At 36.7% G+C, this 27231-nt stretch overlaps 1 protein-coding gene across 1 annotated transcript; it reads left to right on the top strand.

Annotated features, from left to right (window-relative positions):
- Window positions 1-560: 560 nt before the first annotated feature.
- LOC306759856 (uncharacterized protein) lies at window positions 561-27231 on the top strand (the record flags this gene model as incomplete). The annotated part of the gene is made up of 25 exons (XM_079245603.1): window positions 561-607; window positions 1498-1619; window positions 2314-2373; window positions 2470-2586; window positions 3162-3287; window positions 6430-6545; window positions 9805-9979; window positions 11031-11203; window positions 12016-12150; window positions 12265-12340; window positions 12860-12987; window positions 13060-13282; window positions 13512-13628; window positions 14750-15010; window positions 20375-20458; window positions 20958-21074; window positions 21971-22086; window positions 22481-22655; window positions 23777-23949; window positions 24228-24353; window positions 24520-24589; window positions 24737-24875; window positions 25465-25655; window positions 25744-25854; window positions 26966-27231. 25 exons carry the CDS (start codon window positions 561-563, stop codon window positions 27229-27231), a joined length of 3444 nt encoding a protein of 1147 aa, XP_079101729.1.

Genomic DNA, 27231 nt, shown 5'->3' with positions numbered 1-27231 from the left:
AGAGACGGCAGGCAGTCTGCCTTTCTCTCTTTTGTGATTCCCTTCTTCTTCTCCTTCACAATACCGTCTGGCAGCTTTCACCACCAGTATCCTGGCCCAGTCTATTTTTCCTTTATCTCTGTCATTTAAAAATGTTTCTGTAAAAAGTTGTATTCTGCAAGTCGGGGGGGGATTTCAAACCTTCTTTCATGCTGTGGCAGTGTGGTCTGGCAACACCCACATGTATATATTCCCTTTGACAACCTGAACCTAAACATTTCCCTGCATGAGCTGTAATCTAAACGCAAAATCCAGCCATCCACTGTAATTTACACAATCTGTAGGTAAAAGCAGTCCTGCATGTTATTGGGAGGAGGACGGGAGGACAGATTTGTAATTTACTTCTAAAGAGCTCTGACGAGGATCCATGTGCTGAAATGAAAAAGTCCTTTTGTTTCAGAAGCATTTAACTCTGTATCTTATTAACTTAAAAAAATACTGCTTCAGCTACTTTGGATATCACAGAGGTCAACTGAAGTAAAAAAGAAAAAAAGTTATTTAAAATTCACAGAACAACAAAAATGGTATTCTTTCTAATCTCCATTCGCCTAAGTGTCATGAGATTCAGGTAAGTAATTTCTTTTATTCACATTGATAATCAAGGTCAGATTATCCCACATGGGCACAGGCCCAGGGGCCCACACCCACTTGGTGCCCATGTGGGGCGAACACCAGCAGTTTGGACATGAAACAAAACGTACATAAAAGCCAGATAGTTACACCACAGTGTCTAGTGTCTTGCTATTGGTACCATTGGCTGAGAGATGTTAGAAATGTTGTTTCACGGTGTATCATTCACAATTTTCAAAATGTTGTGGAGGGGAAGGGGCCCCCTGGAACACTCTGGGCCCAGGGGCCTGTGCACTTTTAATCCGGCCCTGCTGATAATTAACAGGCAAATATACTACAGAGACCCCATTCATTCTTCTTAGCTCTTGCCCTCAAATATATATTTTAGAGGTTTATGGCCCCCGCTCAGCTTTCAATTTCCACTTATTTGTAATCTCAGTCGTGAGCTGAAGTCACCATCTGCTATCCTACAGATATCACATTTACACCCCATCTCCACCTGAGCCCAGGGTTGGAAAATCTTTTCTTTTCCCTTTTTTTGTTAAACTTTACATCAGCAGCAAACAGTGTGAAAGTATGCTTTATGTTAGATACTGGATTATAATGCTGAGAACTAATTCAGCCATCAGATTTTTGCACTTGCTATCCAGGAAACAAATTTGACTTTTTCAACACACACCAGACTTTCTCTCACAGGCAAACCTTAACAAATGAACAGACAGACATGCTTGCACAAGTTTTCCCGCTCTTGCACATTGCCGCTGGTATTTCCAGTTCATGTGGTGTGAGTCGCATCATGTGAGGCCTCTTTACCCAGATTGCTTCTATGATTTTATTGGAGTCTTGATTAGGCACATGTGACTGAGTGCAAACCCCTGTTGGCAATAGGCGAGTGGTTGGAAAGCAGAAATATGCCAGAGTTTTTGATTGCAACAAGACTCAGCCTCGTGGCTTCAGAAAGCAAGAGCCGTTCATCCAGGATTTGAATTCTTCTGGTCGTGTGGAACAAGGTTGGCCCAACTCACCTCATTTCACAAATTAACTGTTGTGTTTGTTTAGAAGAGAAGATATTTTCACTCTGCAGAAGGGCTCCACTACCTCAGGGAAGAAAAATGCTAACCCTGCTTCACTTCCCACAGAGAAACCGGCCAAGATAACTTGGTGAGGGGAAAATATTGGGGTCTTATACATGCAAAAATTTAAAAGGGTGGGGGTTGGGTTGTGGAATGGAAATATGACCTTTTTCCTGACATCAAAACCAGAAAGCATTAAGACTCACTCATGATATTCTCAAAAATAGTTTGGACTTATTCCTTCTCTACCCTTGAACTGCTTTTCCAGGGGATGGGGGCAACAAATGGAAAGAAAAACAGTCGTGAATTCTGTCAAGCTGGATGCCAATATAAATTGGGTAGTCATTTTTCTTTTCCTGTTAGAAGGATGTCTGCATAGTAAGACCTGAAGAAACTTACCACATCAGAGAACCGTTCAGATTTCAGGAATACACACTTCAGGTAAAAACCTAATCTAATGAATCCTTTTTAAATAATGAAATGGAACTTGTTCATTTTTGGTAAATAAATACAGGAGCTGAGATGCCACATGTCTCTTGTGTGGTCCCAGTTTTACCCTTTCCCTTTCTGTCTCTCCCGTTGCTCTTCCTCCTTCTCTCGCACTCTCTCTCCCCTCTTTTGTGGCTCTAAGCCTATGAGCTGGCGTGGGCCTTTCCTTATTGCACACCCCAGCGGGGCTTTATAAAGGCAGGTCCGGAGGTCTCAGCAGCCACACACACACTTTGTCTGTGCCTCTGCCTTCTGGTCTGGTTTCTGCTCTGAAAGCTGGCTGTGTCATCCTCTCCAGCCTCCAGGTTGTGTGGATTAGGGATGCTGACGGCACATTGTAGGCCTCACAGTCTCCAGGTTATCCTTCTGGGCCCTATCCTGGTAGCTGTGGGCTTGGCCACTATGGACAACCAAGGTGAGAGTTATCATTTCTTGCCTATAGTTGAGGTACTGGTAGTACTTTGTGGGAAGACAAATGGACACAAACAGGTACCCTCAATTTGGAAAGTCTGAGTGTATGAGAGCAAACTGTTTGAACTGCATTGATGCATGTTCACAACTCAGGTGTGTGGGTGTAATGGGGAGTCAGGGCAGATGAACAAAACCTTGTGTCAGTATATTTTTGCCTATGTCAACCTGTTTATGTAAACTGTGGGATGGACTGTTTGTCTTTCCGTTGTCCTGGGGTTTTTTCTTTTCTAAAAACTTCTTTTACTGTAAGCCTCTCAGTGAGCATGAAAAGACAGAATCCAACGTGTCATGGCTATTTTTGTCATTTTGACAGCTCCTGAAGAAACTTTTTTTCTTGTTTATCCAAAGACAAATGAATTTCCAAGTGTCAGGAGAAGAGAGCAGGTTGTGTGCATCTACTGACTTACCTGAATTCAAGTTAATTTATCCTTTGCCAGGAAAGTTTCAGAGATCTATCCGCACTAATCCCTGCTGTCCACACACAATGTTCACTCTTCATGTATGTTTTTCTTTGAGCAGTGCTGCATGAACTTGAAAAGGAGCCAGCCTACTGGGATGCTCAGGCAAAGGAAACACTGGATGCTGCACTCAAACTTCGTCCTCGGGAGCACAGGGCTAAGAACATCATTCTCTTTCTTGGTGATGGTGGGTACAGTCTGCACTATTTCCCTTCATTCTCACAGAAACAGCTTAACATCAAAGCAGGGCAGCTGCTCATGATGTTTTCCTGTTTAAAGAATGGGTTATGTAAGACAAGTAAATGAATGACAGATTTTTCCATGTGTTTAAACTTTTTTTGTTGTTGTTGGTAATTTGGACTTTATAAAGAAACTCTCGTCAAAAGATGAGCAATAGAGGCTGAAGTTGAGAGAGAAAGCTGAGTGACACAAATGTACCCAGAACAGCTGGAAATACATGACATGCTCCTTGGTTTTGTCCCTTATATTTATTAGTTGCATTTCTAGGCAATTTTCTGTCTTTTGTCTTAAACCCAAAACAGATCAAAAAGTGGATGTTGTACCCATATTAATCGAATGGTCGTTTATTTTTTACCATAACAATGGATTTCATTTAGACCTTCAGTCAATGGTCACACGTCCCCTTCAAGCACTTCATTTTATGCTATTTTACTACAGCTTAACTTTTCACAGTCAATTAAATTATACAAGGTCAATTTTGTTTACAAGTGACTTATTCTACATACTGAGCCCAGTATGTAGCATACTGGGCTCAGTATGGGTTAGGGTTAGCAATGTATTTTTTTTTTATTATCATAAAAAAAATAATTTATGTGTGCATAATAATTTTATACAGTTATATCCAAAACTTGCAATGCAAGTCCTCTTATTCAGATTGGTTTAATAGTGGATAACAGGAGCTGCAGCAGCTGGATGGGTAGTTCCTCTTTGATATGTTGTCAATAAAGCATTATACTGGCTAGTTTTTGCTGAAGAAGTTTAGTAAGAAATTTATTATTGCAATGCACATAACTAGTAAAATAAATAGAAAAGCAAAGAGAAAGAAAACCACACAAAATTTATTTTATTTTGCAGCACTTTGGACAGATTTTCATTGGGGATAACAATGTGATGAGTGCAACTTTTATGAATAAGTCCTGCTCCATGAAGGGACCGAAAGACTATATATATATATATATATATATATATATATATATATATATATATATATACATATATATTTCACAAAGCTATCCTGGATCAAAGTTACAGAGGAAAATATAATAATTTTCTGTATGAACTCAGGGACAGAGCTGTGTCGTACAGTCTATAAAGTCTAAATCCACTGGTCGACAAATATGGAGATTTTGTATTTTGACATGGTAGCATGATGATCCTTACAAGAAGCACTATTTAAGGCTAAATGAGTCATTCATAAAAAAAAATATATTTATGTGTGTTTGTTCAATAGAAATTTTCCTTTGTTGCAGCAAAGAAATAAGAAAAAGTCATTGTTTTACTGTTTAAAAGATAGTCCAAATTTGATCCAAATTTGATGGACTACAACGGACAACTGTCCGTTGTAGTCCAATTGTAATCCAATTATAACAAATCCATGATATTATCTTCATCGATTCAATTTGTAATAACTGTGTGTACAGGCCAGTTTATTGAGGGAAACAAGTCTAGCTAAGTTAGCCAAGAAGTTCCATTAAATTCTTTTCTGATTAAGTGACCCAGAAAGGGCAACCAGGGAAGTTGGTCCTGACCTTGACTGGCCAGGAGTTGAGAGGATTAGACAGAGGATGAGCTTTATGATAGGGATACCTGCTTACCACAAAAGGAAAAAGATATTGGTCCTTGTTTTCTTTTCTGTGTGTTTGCTGTAATATAATACAATGGAAACAAGCAATATTATATCAGACTTAAAAATATTTACATAAATGTCAGATAATAAGTGACCTGAGTTTTGTTATACATTTGACTGTTGAATCTCTAAAGTTGCCTTATTCAACAAATCCCCATTCATTCATTTATTATACTGTTTCGTCCAATTAAGGGTTGTGGGGAAGCTGGAGCCAAGCCCAGAAATCGTCAGGGCACAGGCAGGGTCCACCCTGGACTGGTTGCTAGTTCATCACAGTGCTTATTTAACAAATGTATCACCAAAATGCATTATCTGTTCTTTTATGTTTTCTTCCAAAACTGCATTTTAAAAGCAATTTAATGTGGGTCTTTTACATGGTGCACTGTTTGCAACCGTTATTTTTTTTTACATGGGATGGCAGTATTGTTTGTTGGCTCATTGCTAACTGAATTGCCAACATGCGTGTGTAAAAACTGTAGCATAAGACTTGGCATGCAAAAACTATGAGCGTTAAACACATCAACATGATCTTAATAGTACGCATTGGGGCTGTGTCGCTTTGTATAACTACTTTGAGATGCTAAAGATGTCTTTCTTTGCTTATATAATCTGACAGTGGGGTGTCTGTAGAGACAGATGAAAGCCAGAAGGAGACAACTCACATCTGGATTAGATAAAATTAGTATTTGTGTGGTGTATTTACTGCTAGCAATGCATTAAATTAATCTCTGCAAGAGAACTGTTTAAAGGCACGTAGATTAAAGAATTGTCTTTCAGCTCACTACTGCAATATCTGTTTTGAATCAGACCTACTTAGTCACATTTCTGGGTGGTCGGGGCTGAGTTTTCTTTGTGCATCTCTCCTGTCTTGCCCAGAGCCTGTTCTCAGTTTTTACGACCATGATTTTTATTTTAAAGTCAAATCCACAACAGCTGTTTCTCACAGCTACATTTTTAAAAAGTTAGAATCCTAAAAATATAGTGGATCACACCCGTTAGTAGGTTTTAACACAATTGTTTTGACATGGCATTAACATGATAAATTAAATATTCTCTCAATAGAGTGATAAAATCTCCCTTGTAAACTCACTGTTGGTCTCAGTGATGATTTTGTCAATGAAAAAAAATGTTTTAAATGCCCATAATCATCTTATGGCTTAGAATATTCTAATGGAATTCCCATGCATGATTTTATTTACTTAGAATATTATTATTAAATCAAAATGATTTGCCCACTGCCTACTGTTGCCTTTGCATGTGAGGTGTTTTTGGTGGGGATTTTTTTGGATATTAATGAACTGGCCACAGGGGCTGTCAATTCTGTGGTGTGATGCAAAATAACCTCACTGTGTTCAGAATATTGATTTCTGAACCATTATGAGTTGAATATGTCATTAAAGTAGATGGAGGCAGTGACGCTAACAGGACAAAATCAGTAAACTGGTCTATCATTCTCTGGCAGGAATGGGCGTTTCCACGGTGTCAGCAGCTCGAATCCTGCGCGGTCAGATGGAAGGTGGCTCTGGGGAAGAAACGGTGCTTGCCATGGACACCTTTCCATATGTGGCCTTGTCCAAGGTGACAACACAGCCCTCTCATCATGGAGGTTATAAGTAAACAAACTATATAAAAGTTGGAAAGTATGGTGTTTAAGAGATCCTGTAAGGTGCCATCATATAACTTTCCCACCTTTTCTCTGATAATGTATTTCATTTTATAAACATACTGTTGTTTGCAATTTTCAATGCAAAATAATCCATTGTCTTGTGAGTCTGCAGACTACAGTATTTTTCCTTACATCCTTTGATAAAAATCAATTTAAGCTTTTTTTTTTTTTTTTTTTTTTTAGAACGTTTAATCTAAATAATCCTCTGGGAACCTCACTTTAGATTCCACATCAGGTGTGACATAATCAAAAAAGGATAGCATGCAGAAAGTTCTGTTTTGTTTCATTGAGAATGGTAGATGAGGCTCCGAGGTGACTGGGTTTGTACTGGCATGTTACACATTCACATCATCAAAAGGAAAGCAAAATTCAGCAGAACAGCATTTGAACAACAACTCTTTCCACTTTGCACACTTCACTGAGTGTATTAGTCATCCTCCAACAGGAAGGTTACCCCATGTAATTGCTGCAGATGCAAATGGTAGATAAAGAGTACTTTATGAATGGTTGAGCAAATAGCTAAAAGAGAAGTGTATTGTGAAGTACAACAGAGTAAAATTACTTGAGAAATCACTAACTATGCAAAAGCTACAGGGCTGTGGCATTTTATGAAAACTTCAGCTCCAGGCCTTTATTTCTGAATAATTTCATTTATTAATTGCAGGCATTTGTAGCCTCAGTGTTGTCTTAGTGTATACAGACCTGGGCCCAAGTTCAGCTTCCATTTGGACTAAGAGAAAACACAAACAAAAATAAATTTCTTGGTTATCCATTTATGCATACTAATAACCATCACATCTACAGAAATGGAACATCACTTATTTTTGAACAGTAGGCCACTTTAATTGCTCAGTAATGTTGTCATCTGCTGAAAGGTATAACAGAAAAGGCATATATAGTAAGTTCACAATAGAGAAACCAAACTATCTGACCTCATATGCTTACACCATTATTACAAGATCAGCATTTTTATTTGTCTCAATAAATCCATAAACTCATTGCAGACAGTAAAGAAATCAGTTGCCAGATATCTAACAACCAGGAAATATGACCATGTCACACAAGCGTGTATTTCTCGAAACTGCTTTCAGTACATGCAAGGTTGATTGTACTGGTGGCTCTTAGCTTCTCTCACAGTTACATATTGACATATTGTTACAGTAGCAGCAGTTTAATGGGAAAATCCATCCATATATGGGTCAGTTCTGTAAAGCAGTCAAACAAAAAACAGATGCAGCAGATGTGTTGTGAAAATTTCATATTCTAGCTTTTAGTACTTATATATCATATAATCCTTGGCATGTTTTCATTTATGATTACTGCTTTGTGAGGTTGCTGAAGAGGTCATGATGAACTTAAGAACTTAGTCTAGTTATCTAGTATCTGCTCACTTGGCCTTTCTGATGTAAATAATATGTAGAGAAGACGTCTGTCTTCAGACATCTGGTATCTGAATGATTATCACTCTGTCTCCTCCCTGATGGTGGTTTACTGCTATGAGGGTCAGAAAGCTGTTGCCACTAAGGAGATTATAACTTAGTGGTCAGGCCACCCTAAACTTTAAGTGACAACATCTCTATTTTCTTAAACTAACTTTACATCTGTTCAACATCTTGAGTCACGCATGAAAAAAAGCTACATAATCTGATTTTGCGCTTCAACAATCATAAACAGAGCATGACAGATCTGCCATCTCAACGACAACAGATAAATACTCCAATTAGTTTTCCCATCTAGCTGTGCTAACATTTGTTCTAGCTTACTGGCCTCTCATTTCATCAGTATGTCATAACATAATGATAGAATTAGTCCGAATTAATGTTCAAATGAATCCTAACTTGCTGGGAAGTTACTTACTTACTGATGAAACTGCTTGATTTGTCTTGTAAAAACATCCCACAGATATGTTAACAGGGTTAAATCCCTGTTTTGCAAAATGTCTTCCAAAAATAATTTTATGGAAGCACAGAGCAATTATGTTAAAAAATGTTTATTTTTGATGCTGTCAATTTAAGATCAGGTATTTTAAGTCAGCTTGATGAATGTGAGTATCATGAAAAACTGACATTTGTTTTAAAAAACATCTCTGCTGTAATTAGCTAAAAAGCTTTGTTTCATCAAGATCAGGAGATGATCAAGGTGAGCTTTCAAAAGGCGTTATTTGTTGGTTATTGCATGATTTAATTCATTTGTCACAACTGGGTACCAGTAACAGTGAGTTGTTACATGTGCAACTCAGTTTCTTAGAATTTAGGAAAGCTGTTGCCAAGAAGAAAAGACTTCATTAATTAATTGGTTATTTCAAACAATCCTTATTATCTTAAGATAATGAAGTTAAGACCTAATTTTTTTTTTTTTTTTTTTTTTTTTTTTTTTTAAGTATGGCTGCTGTTGCCATCTAAAGGTTTGGTACTAGCCAAGAGTTTGTTCAATTTCTGCTTCATTCTTTTTTTTTTTTTTTTTTTTCAAAATTGATAACAGAAATTAAAACAGATAATAGAAACATTAATTACGCCTCAACTATTAGTTATTTTCTAGGGCATTCATACAGACATTTGGTAACAATGTGGCTGCTTGGTATATTAGCAGTGTGTGATATACAGAGTGAGAACAGTTGGTGGTAAAGAAAAAGATTTATTTCAGCTGAATTCCTCAACATAAAGAAGGTTGGCTCAGGGATGCTTCATTGTTTCTATTTCTTCTGCCCCCCCCCCTCCCGCCTCCAAACATGCCACATCTTGTTTTTTAATACCCCCACACCCACCCTGGAACCTAAGCCCTCAAACCATTGTGTTAAGAGATTTGAAGGATTTTGTTCAAATCTACACTTTAGAGGAAAATGCTGACAGTGACTCATAAACAGTGAACAGAGATTCATTCTCAGAGTTCTCAGCAATCGTAATCCCTAAATTATTGTAACGTGCATGTGAATGAAAAGCTGAGTAAATATTTAGTGTTTGCCATCTTTGTCCCAACCTACAATCAAGACAGAGTTTGCACGCTATTTATTGACAATGAACACAACATTTTTAAGTGGACTCGACCTGGTAGATCTGCTGCCCAAGGTAAACATTGTTTGCGTTATAGCTTTTAATGTCTTTTTCCATTAGATTTTGACAACGGTTCTTCTTTTGGAAGATGTCCTGTAATGTCTGTGTCATCTCTCCACAGACTTACAGTGTGGATAAGCAGGTAGCAGACAGTGCCAGCACTGCTACAGCCTATCACTGCGGGGTGAAAGCCAATGCTAAGACAGTGGGACTCAGTGCTAACGCAGTGGCCTATGAGTGCAACACCACCTTTGGGAATGAGGTCTACTCAGTGCTTCGACGTGCTAAAGCACAAGGTAAAAAGGATAGATAACTTGTGTAATCTGTAATGAAAGGGCATCCAGTTGAGATTGCATCCTTATCTCATGATATACATTAGATAGTAATGTTTTTTTTTTGTTTTTTTATGTTCTCTTTTCTGTTCTCTTTCTGCCCCTTTCCTGTCCTTTCCGGTCGGGTCCAGCAGCATAAACTCTGTAATACAAGCTATTATCCAAAACAAATTGAAAAATAAAATAAGAATCAAGAAATACAAGGGGATCATTACATCTACAAAAGTTCCCCTTGGCAAAATAAATTTGCTCAGCAGAACACAGCATCCAGAACATCAGTCTGCTTGCTTAAATGCTGGACAAGACAAAAAAAAAAAAAAAAAAAAAAAGATAGTAATGTGGGGAGTAAATGAATAGTTTGATAAGCAAGCTTCCAGACTGTCAACAGTTCTGCTTTACTGCCCAAAGTTTATGCATTAATTATCCCCATCACTTGCCTTTTGGGGTGAATTCCCAAAACTTTGATTTGTGTGGTGCTGTCAAAGGCATGTTCTGTTTTTGTAATATCGGACATACATATACATATAGAAGTAGCAAAATACATGTCAGCAATTTGGGTTTTGCTTTGCATGTGTGCTTTCAATAATTATACAACATCAGTAGTTATGGCTTCTTGTGAGAACATAGTCCAGCAATCAATGTATTAAAGAGAGGGTAGTGAGGGATTAACTGATCTGAGATGGAGTCACAGAGTCTGCACAGAGGAGAAGAGGGATAGGAAAACGTACAACTTCAGGATGGGTGACATTTCTGTCAAAACCAGAAGTTTTAAGGATGTTTAGGAGTGTTTCTCCTCAATTTTAGCCAAAGTTCTGGACATTTCCTAAACTTAACAAACAAAAGGTGGAAAGAATATGTGGGTTTTTTTTTGGTTAAATCTGTCATTTTAAACATTGTATTCAGAAGATCTTGAGGCTAAATTGTTCAGTTAGTTGAAATCCCAAAATAAACTAATTGACACTGTTTATTTCATTAGCTTCCTGAGTTTTAATTCCAATGTGTCTCTGTTATCCAGGTAAATCAGTTGGCATAGTGACCACCACCCGTGTCCAGCACGCCTCCCCAGCTGCTGCTTACGCCCACTCAGTCAGCCGTAGCTGGTACAGCGATTCAGATCTTCCTTCCAGTGCACACCGACAGGGTTGTGTTGATATTGCCACCCAACTGGTCACCAACGTTGACATTGACGTAAGGAAATAGGTTGTTTGACAATTTATTAAAAGCATAATCTGAGATTAATCAATTTCTGGAACATAAATATGAAAAAATGCTCATACATGCCTGAAAATACATCTGAAACAAAGTTTATCTAGAGCAGTATGTCCTTTTATGATTTTCTTTTCATCCTGATAAAGACTGGCTTAGTTAACCTTGGAATTATCTAAGAGTTACTCAAGAGCAAACAGTTCATCAGTAAATGTGTCATTTTATTTTCAAAGTGCAATGCATGTTCCGGGACAAGTTCCAGACAGAAATCTTATCAGTTTTTTTTTTTTTTTTAACCACAATTATTTTCTTTTTTTTTAATCTATCATTTGGATAGTACTGGCAGTTCTACTCCAGTCATACTTATGGTGGCTTTATATATATATACATATATATATATATATATATATATATATATATATATATATATATATATATATATATATATATATATATATATATATATATGTATATATATATATATATATATACATATATATATATATACATATTGGTAAGACATTTGTGAACAAAGTGGTCTTAGTTGAAGACTGGCCAAAAACTAAAGTACAGGATGCTGTTCTGTGATTACCTGTCTGAGATTTGACCACACTTACATAGTACGTGTGAATGCACATGGACAAATAGAAGAAGGATCTGTTTTTTGAAAATATCCATGTTTCTTTGTATTGAATTTAATTACCCAGACACAGAACAAGTTGCAGATTTTACCTGTGCAAAGACAGAGCAGCGCTTTTCTAAACAATGTCCACATTCTGTTTTGTGTTTTTAAGGTCATTCTGGGGGGAGGCAGAATGTACATGACACCAAAAGGCACCCCTGATCCTGAGTACCCTACCTCTAACTCTCGCAAGGGGGACCGCAAGGACCGGAAAAACCTCATTGATGTGTGGCTGAAAGCCAAGCCAGTAAAGTTGTTAACATTAGTTTAAAATATTTTCAATTCAATCATGTCCTTTTCCTTCTTCTTAAAGAAATGTTGCTGCTGCTGACTGATCTGTGACCACTGCTTTGCATTTCAGAACAAGAAATCACACTATGTTTGGCACAGGAAAGACTTTGATGAAATAAATGTTAAAACCACAGACCGTCTCATGGGTAAGTTCACAACTGCTCTCATGCAGACAGTGTTTGCAATATTACTGATAAGTAGCAACAGTTCTGCTGCTTGAACTCCAGTTTGACTACTGTTGCTTGTTCTTTATGTACACACTTGAGACAATATCTACACTTATATAGGTTATAAAACCGGGGTTGTAACTATCGTAGTTACGTGAACTCGTCTTTCATTCTTTCAGCCATTTAAAAAAAAGTCATGATGGTGCCCTTTAAATTTACTGTTGGCTGGTATTATCGTCCCATACTTCAGTGATAAAGCCTTAAAGGTGTGTTGCTTGTGGTACATTTGACTGCAGTATAGATTTCATTATCGTTATTATCTTTATGCACCCTCATATACTGTATAGCTTTGATGTTTATGAACTGAGCTTATGAAGTTTATACTCCAGTCTTTCTCCATCGTAAAACTGGTTATTTAGCTTCACGTTCCTGTTTACTGCTGCGTCTTTCTTCATGTCAACACTTATTATTTCACATCCATGATGTCAATGGTTTCAGGTCTATTTGAGCCCAAGGATATGAGATTTGAAGTTTTCCGGAATGACACTCGTGATCCATCTATTGTGGAGATGACAGAAAAAGCCATTCAAATCCTCAGAAAAAATCCAAAAGGATACTTCCTGTTTGTGGAAGATAAGTAACATATAATAATTACATAATATATAATTACAAAAAACATGTTTCAAGTGGCCATGCAGTCTAAATTCTTTTTCTGTTATATTACATTACGAGGAAGAATCGATCATGGTCACCATGATGGCATTGCCAAATTGGCACTGACAGAAGCTGTGATGTTTGACAGCGCCATTCAGCGTGCTGCACAGCTCACCAGAGAATCTGACACACTGACTGTGGTAACTGCTGACCACTCTCATGTCTTCACATTTGGTGGTAACACACCTCGAGGGAATCCCATCTTTGGTATGTTTCGAAGCAAGAACACTTTACTGCAGTCCATCTTAACAACTGCATATAGATGAAAACTATGATAATACAGTGGGATAAATAAATTACAGGACAAAGTGGAAAATTTGGAAACATTGTAGAAGCAGAAAAGAATTACATATTTTCTGATTAGTTTCCATTTTTTCTTATATGTAAGAATGTAACACATGTCTCTTATTATTCATGTTCACCTACCATCATTCAGGTCTGGCACCAAAAAAAGCTGATGACAAAATGCCTTTTACTAGCATTCTATACGCTAATGGTCCTGGTTACGTGCACATAAATGGAACCAGAGAGAACATAACACTGGTGGATTACTGTGAGTATAAACTTCTTTCAGATGCAAGAACTTGTCTTTTCTTTTGTATACAAAAGACTGACGCGGTTATAGCTGACTCATGCCTGTGTTTTTCTTTGGTAACCAAAGATAAAATGTTATTTATGGTTGTGTGGTCTTTTGTTTTGTTCTTAGCATAGAATCCAGTTTGTTGTTGTTACTGTACTTGTAAAAAGTTATTTGCCAATTTCTGTGGAATATTTGACTCCAGTGACTCAGTTCCCCTTCCTCTTGTTCTGCACCATTTACTTTAATCATTGCATGACTGTGTATATCTGAAGGTGGAAATACATCTGCCCTTGAAGTATACTGTGACTTAAATAAAAAAAGGAAAATATATGTATTTAAAAAAAAGGGCGGAGAGAAACAATTTTGTCTTTTTTAAGGGTCTGACTTTATTTTTGGAACAAGTACATGTGTCTCAAAAGTGCACACTCAAACCATTTGTCGCTTTATAGGATTTCTTTATAAAACATGTCCATCTGGATACTTATGGACCACTGCAAAAAGTCAGCATTTTTACTCAGATGAAAGATATTAGTCCAAAATATTAATGCAACATTAGCAAACCAGAAGTGCAAAAGTGTAAATCTTTCCAACAAAGTTTAGCAATAATCTACACAATATGAAAAAACAACCCTTTATCTGGAGCATGCAAAAGACTGCAACGTTTTTATCATAATAATTTGAAAATACTTTCTTACTTTCTGTGCAGCAATCATTTGCTTCACTTAAAAAGCCAAAGACTAGTTCCTGTAATATTCATTAAAAGGCCTTGAAAATCCTCCAGGATTTTGAAAAGGCTGTAATTAAGTTTAATTAAGTAAATTACAGAAGGTTTGCAAAACACCACACTATGAGCCAAATGGCAAGAAAAAACATCTAGTGAATAGGTTTAAGCACAATCTCTCATAATAGCGACACTAAAAAGCACCAAAACCCAATGTGGCAAAGTCATTATTCTCCAGTTTAACATATTCCTCACTTGAATGTTTACACCTTTCCTGAAATATTTCACTTGGTTGAAAGTAAAGTTAATATGAATTGACATCAAGGTTAGTTAATAGCTTGTGACACTATACTCTTAATGTGTCTCTATTTAGATGATGAGGAGTACATGCAGCAGGCTGCTGTTCCACTGGATGCTGAGACACATGGAGGGGAGGATGTCACTATCTATGCCAAAGGCCCAATGGCTCATCTGTTTCATGGGGTGAAGGAGCAACACTATGTGGCACACGTCATGGCCTATGCTGCCTGTTTGGAGCCGTACCAAAACTGTCCGCCTCACCCTGTTCATGCTCACAGTCGATCATCAGCTGAGTGTGTGAGCAAACATTTAGGCCTATTGGTTCTCATTCTGGGTTTCCTCTGGTTGTTCAGATGACCTCCACACACACTAACACACACAGTAAAACATTTATACATTTAGTTTGCATGCAGAACACAGACTATGCATCAAAAATTCACACAATGTGTGGACACAGGCTGGGAAATCAGAAGGCAGGGAAAAACACAGTACTGTATTATGTAATACTCATATATGTATTTGTCCACACACGTTTATATCCTACCATGCATGTTAATTGTCATGCATGTGTTAAATTTTCTCAGGTGCATTCTTAGCAAATTCCCTCTGTTCATGTCCTCAATCATTTACCAGCACTGCTCACTTTAAGCAAACATTTTCATCTTTTGACAATTTGGTTAATACATTTTAATCTGCAGAATAACCTAAAGCAAACAAGCCAATGGAGGGCCAACTATCAAGCTTTTGGACACTAGACCAGTGGTCATCAACTTTTATTCATTGAGATCTGTCACTAGATTTAATTAGGTAAATTGCAGAAGATCTGCACAACACCCTCCTATGAGCCATGACAACTTTGGTCCTTGAGTTGCACCATCCTGCAGTATTTCCCTGCTCCAACATACCTGGCTCAGATCAGTGGCTCATAAACAGAATAGTGGAGAAACTCAAAAGTTATTGGAGACCATATTTGTTTGAATCAGGTGTCTTGCACACAAACACTAAAACCTTGTAAATCTCGAGAAGTGAAGTTGGTGATCGCTGCTGTAGACATTATTTCTCAATGTACAACGAAATGCCAAGTTGCAACATTAAAAGTAAATACATATGTTTATAAAACTGTTATGCCTCCATTTTTCTGGAGTAATACCTTTTTTTTTAAAATTGTATTTTGAAATGATGATACGTGTTTTCTACTAAACTGTTATAAAATATAAAACTCAACCTGGATTGTAAATGAATGTATTTTACAGGCAAATGTAAGTAAAATCAATTTTATTGTTTGTTTTTGTTTACCTGCTTTTAAACAAAGCTCCTTTTCTTGACTGAGTCATTTCTTCATTATTTGAACAGTAGTTGTGAAAGGGTGTGATAAATGTGACACTTTCGCTTTGGGCTTCTTCACATCTATTCAAAGACATATTTAAGACCTGGAATAGTTTTGTGAAATGTTTGCCTTACAAGCAAAGCAGTTTGCTTCTTGGTTTCAACACAAAATCTAAATGTAGTAACCTCATGATAACAGTAATAATAATAAAACAATTATTATAATAGTAAATCTTAATTGTATTGCACTTTACTTTTCAGCAATCCCAACCTGCTACTGAATAGAACAATAACACAATTTTTAAGACAAAGACTACAAAGAGGACTTTAAGCAGGATACTTTTTGAAATGTTTTTAGGAGTTTAAAAGCACCTACAGACTGTGGAGACCTCAGGAGAGAGATGACGACATTCCACAGCCTCTTAGTTTGCAGAGGAAAAGTTCCAATAAGCCATGGTGAAAGCTTGGTTCTGAAAGCCTGGAGGGTTTTTTGGTTAAAGAACAGTCAGTTCACAAGTAGCTGCTTTATGCACTGGAGGGCATCTTCATAAATGCACTAGTGGATGAGAAGGGAGAACTTGTATTCAATTCTGATTGTGACAGGGAGCCAATGATTTGATGTGGACTCTCATCAAGATCCTGGCAATACTCTAGTAGATGTATTGCAGTCTCTGGGTGTTCTTGCCAGAGACCCCAATGAGAAGTGCGTTAGAGTAGTCCACCCTGGAAAAGACAAAGCCCAGCCAAGCTTCTGTCGGGATAGTAAATAACAGACTGACTTTGTCATAAGTCAGACCACAATTTCAAAAATGTTGGTTTGCCAGACCACAATATAATTATTTGCAAATCTCATGAAGTAATAAATTCTTACAACAGAACATAAAAACAGATCAAATATTGAAATTGAGACACTTATCATTTTTCATCAAGAATATTAGCTCATCTTTAATTTGATGGCAGCATTTTTATTAGGAGCAGAATTGGTGAGGTGGTTATGATGACATATACCACAATGGGATTACCACCATCTACATAAAACTTAAAATGTTTGAGACCCCAAATCGGTGCCAGAGTTTCTTTTTTCACAGTGAGATTGTTCAGCTGAAAAGATGGAAAAGTCTATTGTTCCCCACCTGCAATAAAACAGCACTAGCTCCTAAGACTAGCATTCAAATGTGAGAGTGGATTTCAGTACAGTATGAAGAGTTTAAATCCAGGTTTAGGTGTCCAGCCACTGAACCATGAGAAGTCTTTTAAAGGTTATTCAAAAGGGTTGCCAGAGCAACAATCTGAAAAATGGCCTCACCCACTTTAGGGATCTACTTAATAATAAACAAACCTTCTTCAACAAATTACCCCTGAACAGCCATTGTCAACTCTTCAGGTTGCTCCTGCCAAAACTGCTCTCCTAAAGAAGGATTGATTGTCAGTTCCTTGACTAGTTCACTGCGGGTGAGGGACAGTGAACAATCTGGCATTGAAAAAAAAAACAATTTAATGTTTTTGAGGGCTTTTATTAGTATGAGGATCCCATAAAGAGGGCTACATGGGTTTTACTCATGTGACTACACATGCAACAGAACCTTGTGGCTGCCGAGTCTTATCTTCCCTCTGAGGCAACTGAATAGCCACTAAAGTGAGAGGCTTTCCTGGCATTTTAGCACCAGCCAAATCATATTCAAAATGACATGAATCTCCTGCACATGTAGACCAGAACAAACTGCAAGAGCAACCGCATATTGCTCTAGATCTAAGAGACTGTGTGAAGACACAGTCAACACATTTAAACACCTTCCCTCTGCTTTAGTGAAACCCTCAATATCTGGGTTTAAAGAAAATGGCAGGATGATACCATGATGAAAGAGTACTAAGCACCTGAATCCCTAAGAAAATGCACATGTACTTTCTAGTTACTTCGTAACAAAGACACAAACCCTCTGGAAACATAACCAGAGTCAATCAACTGAAAATTCACTGGACTTTGTTCGAAAGGCAATAAAAGTGGCAGATGGTTTGGTGTAAAACTGCACTGAGCTATAGCTTTAGCTTGCATCGTGGGCTAAGATGGAACAGCATCAGCAACAAGTTTCACTGAATAATTCCTGGACTGAGATTTACTGCTTGTATTTAACACAAGACAATCCCTTTCCCAATGACCTAAGAGACAATAATTACAAGTCCTATACTCTGTTCTTTGTGGGTTGGCTGTAACTAGGTTTGGAGCGTGAATACTTACTCTCAGTCAGAACTCCTCTTCAGGTACCAGAAAAACCTGTCTCCAGTGATCATTACCTTTAATTGTCAACAGAAATTTGTCAGCCAGTGGTACTCATTACCCTGTGCTCATTCAGATAAATGGATTTATGCTCTGGAAGAATGGCTTGAAACTGCTCCACCAGCACTGTCGAAACATCTCTAGTTTAGGAGAAACCTTTTAAAGCTGCAATAGAAAAGTCAATTTACTTATGTTTCACACAGATAAGCCTGCAGCCTCAGTATTTGCAGTTTAATTTCATCCTCTTTATGCTATCTTTCAAGCTCTGTAGCCTGAGAGTGTGGTAACACCAACACAAACAGCAAAAAATGCTTTTTAGCAACATGGCTTTGAAGCATCAATCTTGAAATGCTTTCTATCTCCGAGAAACTATTGTTTTACAGATCACCACATGGGTTTTGAATAAATTCCTCCACAGTAGACATGCCACCACCCGTGGTCTCTTTACTGCGCCTGGAAAAATAGATCTTACACACCAATAGTTATAAACACAACACGCTACCCACATAAACAGTGGGATCAGATTTTCTCCTAGCTAACTACCAATCCGCACAATAAACTCAGTCCTAGCTTTCAGAGTTGCAGTGGGTGTTTTAAACATGAATCTGGATGACTACGTGACCAGGTGTCCTCGAGACAACTGTTCTGACCATGGTGCAAAAACAAAAATCCTAAATAAACTAAATTAGCAACCAATGTGGTCCAGTTACCCAGACTACATCCTTTAAGCCTACTGGAAAAGATTGCCGCAAACACTTGTCTGTGGCTCTCACCATGCCAAAACAAGCAATGGAAGCCAAAACACCAAAAAAAAAAAGAATGAAAGAAAAGAAAAGAAACTAGGGGCAATTTAACAATTCTGGAACCACCTTAAATCTTTCTGGGGCCTATATTTACTAATCATAGGCATCACTTGACATGAAACCAGGTGTTTACTTACCATTGAAAATCAGACCACTAACAACCAACTAAACACTAATCAAATGAATAAATCAGTGGGAGAGGCAAACTAGCTGGTGGGTATCTGTAATTTACTGTGGATTAGCCAGTATTGTTTCCAAATTGTCATTGTTACATGGAGATTTGGTTAGGAGCAATGGGGCGGAAACTTACAGGATTTGGGTTTGTAATAAACAAAGGAAATTTAAATAAGCTTTGATACAGGTTAAATGGAGTAAATTCAAGTAGTAAAACAAAATGGCCAGGGCTGCCCTGGGCTGGCCAGTTACTAGTATCAGGATAGTGATGAGTGCCTGGCAGTAAGCAGATAAATACTTGGAAATGTGATGAAAAAAGTGGAAGCAGATGACGGGAGGGTGAGTATATGGAAAATGGTAGGCGTGAGAGAAGGGTACCTGGAGGACACAAGTAAAGAGAAAATCAAAACTACCAGAGCTAAGACATATCCAAGGAGAAAAAAAGAAGAGATAACGAGTTTAACAGACTCAAATTCGCTAAATAAATTTGATTTCTTACAGTTCAAATCTTAAAATTGTTGAAAATGTTCATAATTGAATTAGTCCAATTGCTGACACTGAGATAAAAAATGGTCATTACTTTGCTTAGTAAAGCAGTCAAGGAGTGTTTTTTTTCTTTTCTTTTTTTTTTTTTTTTTTGTATGCTGTGTACAAAAAATACATTCAGTTAAAAATAGATGAATAAAAAAATATTGGTATCAAAGCTAAAACTGAGTTATAGAGTTATGCCAATTTTATTTGTCACATGTAAGAGCTTCCCAAAGGCATGAAAAATAACCTTGCATGCTACATATTAATATAACAGTGGCAATGAAGAACATATTTGATTGTTATTAAGTCACTAGCAAATTTGAAATTTACACTGTAGTGAGAAGTTAATCAAATATAATTATGAATTACTATATCCAGTATACTTGGTTACTAGAAAACATAAGGCCTGGATAGCTGATTATTTTGTAAGTCAGTTTATTGACTCCCGTATGTGTTCGTGTGTATGTGTGTGTGTTGTATAAGCTTGTTGTAACATTGCAAGGTTCACCATTTACTCTTTGTCCCTTGGCTGCAGCTATAAAGGGAACTCAGTGAGTGGAAAAGGACAGTTTTGTAAATTCACATGAAGTCAAAACAATGACCAAGGCACATAACTTCTTTTTCACTGGATTACTGATTTTCATCTCAGTGCAGTGGACCTTGTGCATTTCAGGTAAGGAACTGCTTCATACTGTGAGTGTAATTGCTGAAACTAAAATATTACATTTTGATAATACCTGAATTTCAAAAATGTTGCAAAAAAAAAAAAAAAAAACAAAAAAAAAAAAACACATAATAGATATGTGGGAAAGAAAATATTAATATTTCACTTTTTCAGAAGTGGTTAACTGGAAAAATAAAGGATACTGCTAAAGGATAGATGTGAAATATTCATTAACTGAAATTAGAAATCTGTATTTTACAGTTTATTTTTATTATTATGCATGTAAAACTGTATTACAAGCCTTGTGCAAATTTTGTTTAAAAGTAACAAAAAGAAAAAAACAAAAATCTTTTTTGGATTTGATCTTATCATTCTCTCTCTTGTTTGTATTTTTCTTTATTTAGTTTCATTCTGTTACCTGTGTAACCTGTTACCAGTGTGTATTTTTTAGTTTCAATGAGGAAAAAATTAACTGAATGAAATAAATTAACACTTCTTGCACTTCTAGGGGATGAGCGTGATGCAAACTACTGGAACAACAAAGGAAGGCAGGCTCTCCACACTGCCTTAAATAATCAACTTAATATACACAAAGCCAAGAACCTCATTCTTTTCCTGGGAGATGGTGAGTGCTCTCTGTCATTGAAAGCAGCTCATTTGATTTGTCAAGCATTTTCCTTTTTACTTTGATTTATTCATTCAAATAAGAAAAAAAGAAAAATTCAATAGACATTTAAAGTGCAAATCCAAAGCTAAACTTTGGTCCTCCTTGCAGGTGCGCCAATGTGAAACCAAGAAAAAAGTATTGTGTTTCATATAAATGCTCACTTCTCATTCCATCCCCTATTAACACTAATTAAATGAAAGTTCATTATATCCTTTTTTTTTTTAAATCTTTTTTTTAACAAAAAAAATACCTTTCATACCAATGTTCCGTAATAAATTTTAATTATTTAAATGTTGAAGCAGAATGATACAAACCAGCTTACACTCACTGAACCTTTCCACTTCATGACTCTTTTTTTTTTTTAAGACTAATTATGTGTCTTTTACTGGGTAATTAAGATAAACATTAATCTCAGTCTGGACCCTGTAAAAATGTCATTAGTCTTCAGATTCAGGGTGTGTATTTGGCTGATCCGCTGAACAACTTATTGAAGATTTATGATTATAGAGGCATGTTAACTGTATCCACTCCCTACCAAAGAGCAGACTGAATACAGCAAGGTTAAGATTTTATTACTGCTTCACATTGATAAGTAACATTCAATAATCTCATAGGAGCCTTGTGTATGGTAACAAATCACAAAGCTCTTCTGTAAATGACCTAACAATGACCCATGAAGACAGATTTTGATATTTTACCTGAAAAAAAGCACCTTACAGTAAATTCTAATCATTTTTATTTACATTACCATTTTATTCACATGCAAAATACGCTAATGTTTATGATGTTCACAGAGATCAGAGAAGCCTTGCAGCTAATGTTATCCACTTAGATGTGTCTCCACCTGCTTTCAGGTATGGGAATAACAACAGTGACCGCTGCCCGGATTCTCAAAGGTCAGTTGGCAGGGCAATCTGGAGAGGAGAGCAGCTTGGTGATGGACACCTTCCCTCATCTGGCACTGTCTAAGGTTAGTCCTTGCTGTGAGACTGTTCAATATGAACCTTTCTGTGCCGGATTAATAATTTCCCTCATACAGAAAAGGGTCAAAATAAAAATAAAATGAAAAATACCAATAAATATTTTAAAATACTGCATAAAACTTAGTTCCATTGAGATAATACCTATTTTTAAAAAAGCAATTTATACACCATGCTTAACGATATGTAAGTATGAACTTCAACCCATCAGAACCTGATGCATCACATGCAACTACATTAGTTCTCTTGTCTAGATGGTCTAATGCAGAAACACTTTGCAGTTCAATGCTTACAGGGGTTATGACACACTGTCAGAATCAGATTTCACTGTATTAAATGATAAATGACTATTATCTTGCATTTGACTGTATTTGGTCCCCACAGACATACAATGTGGACCAGCAGATGCCAGACAGTGCTGGCACAGCCACGGCATACTTATGTGGTGTGAAAGCAAACTATGGCACTGTGGGTGTCTCTGCTGCCACCCCAAGGAATGACTGCGCTGCTTCCTACGGGAACGAAGTCAAATCTATTCTGCATCGTGCCAAGAAAGCAGGTACCGGTATACCTTCAATACAGAGATCTCGGAAAAAATATCTGAAACCTAATAAATCCGATTGTAATTATTTATCTAGAACAATATGTAGCACAACAAGATTAATCTTTGTTAAGGCCAGTTGAAGATAATACATAAAGTTAGGACCCATGATTTCCAAAGAAGAAAAGAATCATGTTCTGATTTGACAGACTTTACAACAGTTTTATACTTTGCCCCAGCTCAATTCAAATAGCTTCAGTCCCAGAAAAGATGGTCTGGCTCATGGTCAGGACTTCTTTTTTTTTCCTGATTGAGCTTAAACCAGCATTAGCTAATGGCATCTAAAGCTGTTTTCACAGATATTCATTTCTTAAGTGTTCCTAAATTAATGCAGTAATTTTTCCTCCATAAAATCATTCTTATTTTTGATGCAGTACATAAAGACCCAAAGAAAACTGGAACCTAATACTGACTTTGGGCCACATGCATGCTGCACATATCTTTAGATTCTAAGAATAATCCCACAGTGATTACATACTGTCTTTTTGCAATTTTACATTGAATAACATTGTTCTTCCTGGTGCACATTTTATTTATTTATTTGTTTATTTACTCATTTATTTATTTATTTATAATTTATTTATTTATTTATTATTCTTGATTTAGTTGCAAAATGTGAGGCCAGATATACCTTATTTCAGTACAATTTACTCTTCTGGCCTCAGGATGTCCTTGCCCAATGGTTTTAAAATACGTTATAACCATCAATTTCAAAAATAGGCTGATGATTTTCATTAAACTATCAAATATTTCACTTCTAACATTTGATATGTTTTTTTTTTGTGTGTGTGTGTGTGTGTGTGTGTGTGTGTGTGATCTACTTTGGAACAAATATAGCTTCATGGCATTTGTGCATTATTCCATTCTGTTTTTTTTTTTTTACATTTTAGATAACATAGCTTTTTTGTCATTGTTGTTATATAACATCTAATTGTCTCCTATGATGCTGACCAAAGTTTGATTGACTTCTATCAAGTTCTGAGAGCTTAATAAGCCATTAGAAATGTTCTTTCCATGAAATATAAATTCATTATCACTCTTGTGATGTTCATATTATGAAAAAGTTTTATTTGTCCTAGGGAAAAAAGTTGGAATCGTTACAACTACTAGAGTACAGCATGCCTCCCCTGCTGCAAGCTATGCTCACTCTGCCAACAGAGAATGGTATGCTGACTCTGACCTCAGCTCTGACGCTGTCAGAAGTGGTTGCCGTGACATTGCTTACCAACTCGTTTACAACACAGAGATAGATGTAAGTCTTAACATATTGCAACTTCTGTAGCAGCACAAAGAGTGAAATGTTTTTACTGTAAAAGAGAAGTCCACCTTTCTGTATACAGAATGGTGGAGCTGGCCTGTTTTGACATATACTCTAATAGGTTCCCTCTTCTCTATATATTTTTCCGTATAATTTTTAACACACATGCAGTGCAAATCAAATAGACACTAGTGTACAGTGTACACGCTGGAATAGAAGAAATGCTAGAATATGTACCGTGAGACAAAGTTTAATTCTCTCTCCCCATCCAGGTTATCCTTGGTGGAGGTCGTCAGTATATGTTCCCCAAAACCACGGAAGACCCAGAGTATAAAAATGAAACAGGAGTCCGAGGAGATGGACTAAATCTTGTTGACGAGTGGACAAAGAACAAAACAGTAAATGTTCTTATACATATGTACAATTTAATGTTAAGTCAGATCAATTATGTAACTGTTATTGTCCCCCTATCATCTTCCTGTACTGTCACAGATCAGCATTTGTCCTTTCTAACTCTGCTTATGCTTAACTCTAACTTTGCTTATGCTTGTTCATTGCCTCCAGAAAGCTAAATATGTTTGGAACAAAGCTGATTTTGATGCAGTCAATCCTCGAAATACAGACTTCCTGCTGGGTAAAAACTGTTCTTTTCAAAAGTCCTAACAACATAGTGAACAGTAGAAATTCTATACATGAACCATTCTGAGTGAAAAACATACAGATTTAAAAACTGGTGCAAGTAAGATGTGAAAACTGAGATTTGCACATTTGCTGTTTTTAGGTCTGTTTGAGCCCAAAGACTGCCGGTATGAGTTGGAACGTGATCCAGCAACAGATCCTTCACTTACAGAGATGACCGAGAAGGCAATAAAGATTCTCAGCAAAAGTGAAAATGGATTTTTCCTCTTTGTAGAAGATAAGTGTTGATAATAATAATAATAATATTAATAATATTAACAACAACAACAACAACAACAACAACAATAATAATAATAATAATAATAATAATAATAATAATAATAATAATAATAATAATGTATGCTTTTCATTTTTGTAACTCTGATGAAGAATAACAAATCTTGCCTTTTATTTTTTAAGGATTTAGTGAAAATATTCAAAATTTACTGCTGAAGTTTAAATTAAAGTGAGATTACATAATTCTACCATAAGCATTTACCCATAATGCAACAGATTGTAGTGATTAAGATTTTAAAGCATTTGTACTTGTGAAAAATTAAGATTAGAAAAGTTTGTTTACTTTTCACAAAGAAATGCAACAAAATTACAGGAACATCCCCTGCAGAGAGCCAGCTACCTAAACAAGTAAATAAATGCAACTCATTCACCAAGCCTGCTGTTTCATAGTTAATTGCCATTGGTGCCATTATGTCTTCCAAAATAAAATCATGACTGTGGGTTGTTGGTTTCTTTACACTGTCAATCAATTATCAGATACTGAAGAAATGTATATGATGCTTATTTGTTGCTGTCTTTCTTTTGGACTCTAAGTGGGAGAATTGACCATGGACATCATGCTGGGATAGCCAAAAAGGCTCTACATGAAGCTGTAGAGTTTGACAAGGCCATTGGGAGAGCAGCTGAACTCACCAGTGAACTGGACACTCTGTCTGTTGTCACTGCTGACCACTCCCATGTCTTTGCTTTTGGGGGGAATTCTGCAAGAGGAAATCCAGTTCTAGGTAAGGTTTTACAGATCTTTTGTAATTAAAGTGATTTTATACAAAACTCATCTGAGTTTTAAGATACCAATTTACCCTGTTATTCTAGGAGTGTCAAGTAAACAGGCTCACGATAAAAAGCACTTCACCACTGCTGTATATGGGAATGGACCAGGATATCGGGCTGGAACCCGTCCAGATACGAATGAGTCAATTTCATGTAAGTGCACACGGATGGTCTTTGTAAGGGAGACTTAGTAATATAATAGCTCCACCTAATGGTGTAAGAGGATACCGACACCATAGGCACAAAGAGGACATAATTCTAGCTTACTGCCATTAGAGCAATATAAGAAATGGAGTTTGATCATACTATTACAAATTGTATTATTATATGCTTGCAATATGTAAATAGCATTTTGGACATTTTACACAGACAAAGTAATCAGAAAGAGGGAGAAGAGAACTTTTAAACGGGCATTTTCTCTTACCTACTAAACTGTCAAAAGTATGCAATATTTGAAAACCTCTAATATTTACTTCTGTTAACTGTTTTGGATTTCACAACCACGTGTCTTTGTGTTAATTTAAAAATCACTGTCACTGGATGTGTGTAGAGGGGGCAAAAATGTTAGTTTGTAGGTAGGAACAAGATAAGAAAACAAACCTTGAATAAAACTAAAAGTGCTACTCTGAAAAGGATTCTTTGCTTTGAAGTCCATTTGGATTTTTTGATTCCAGGGACAGAACGAATGTTGGCATAAAGGACAATCAACATATCAACACAGACTCATGTAGCACTGAACAAAGCAAGTCTGGTAGTAGAAACAAGGACATGAAGCAAAACCAAACAGACTTACAAGAAACTTTCATACACAATAACACAATAGGTTAAGGTTAACAGAAATGGGAGTCTAAAAGAAACGGTTAGAAAAAAAGGAACATTGCATTCACATGTTCTCCTCAAATCACCCCTTAAACAAGTTCAGAGTTTCAACAAACTGACAGAAAACCCTTGTTCTTATAAGGATATGGCAATTCAGACAAATTGTTTTGTTCCAAATGACAGCTGAGTCATTTTGAAGCATTTACCTGACTTTAAATATTTTTTAAAAAATAATTATCAAAATTTCAGCATTTAACAACAGACATTAATAGTTCAGAATCAGGTGTACTTTATTAATCTCAAGCTGTAAAAATAAATATTAATATATTTTTTATTTAATTAAATTAAAAACAAGGATACATTTCTTGACATGCTCTCTATTCAACAAGTCTTTTTATGTGTCAGACAACTCATGCAATGACTCTTTATGCCATTTTTCCAACAGCAAGTGATGATTACCTTCAGCAGGCTCCTGTTCCTCTCGAGTCTGAGACGCATGGTATTGAGGACGTGGCCATCTTTGCCAAAGGTCCAATGTCTCACCTCTTCCATGGGGTCCAGGAGCAGAGCTACATTGCCCATGTCATGGCATATGCTGCATGCATAGAGCCTTACACGGACTGCATGCTCTCACCAAACCATGCAGGAACATTTCACGCCAGCCTGTTGCTCCTTCTGATGTGCCTCTTTTTTACCCTCTTCTCTGCCTAA

This window comes from Telmatherina bonti (assembly GCF_933228915.1).
Source record: "Telmatherina bonti genome assembly, chromosome: 8".
NCBI lineage: Eukaryota > Metazoa > Chordata > Actinopteri > Atheriniformes > Telmatherinidae > Telmatherina > Telmatherina bonti.
The sequence above is the reverse complement of the archived record's forward strand: the minus strand, read 5'-3'. Positions and strand labels throughout refer to the sequence as shown.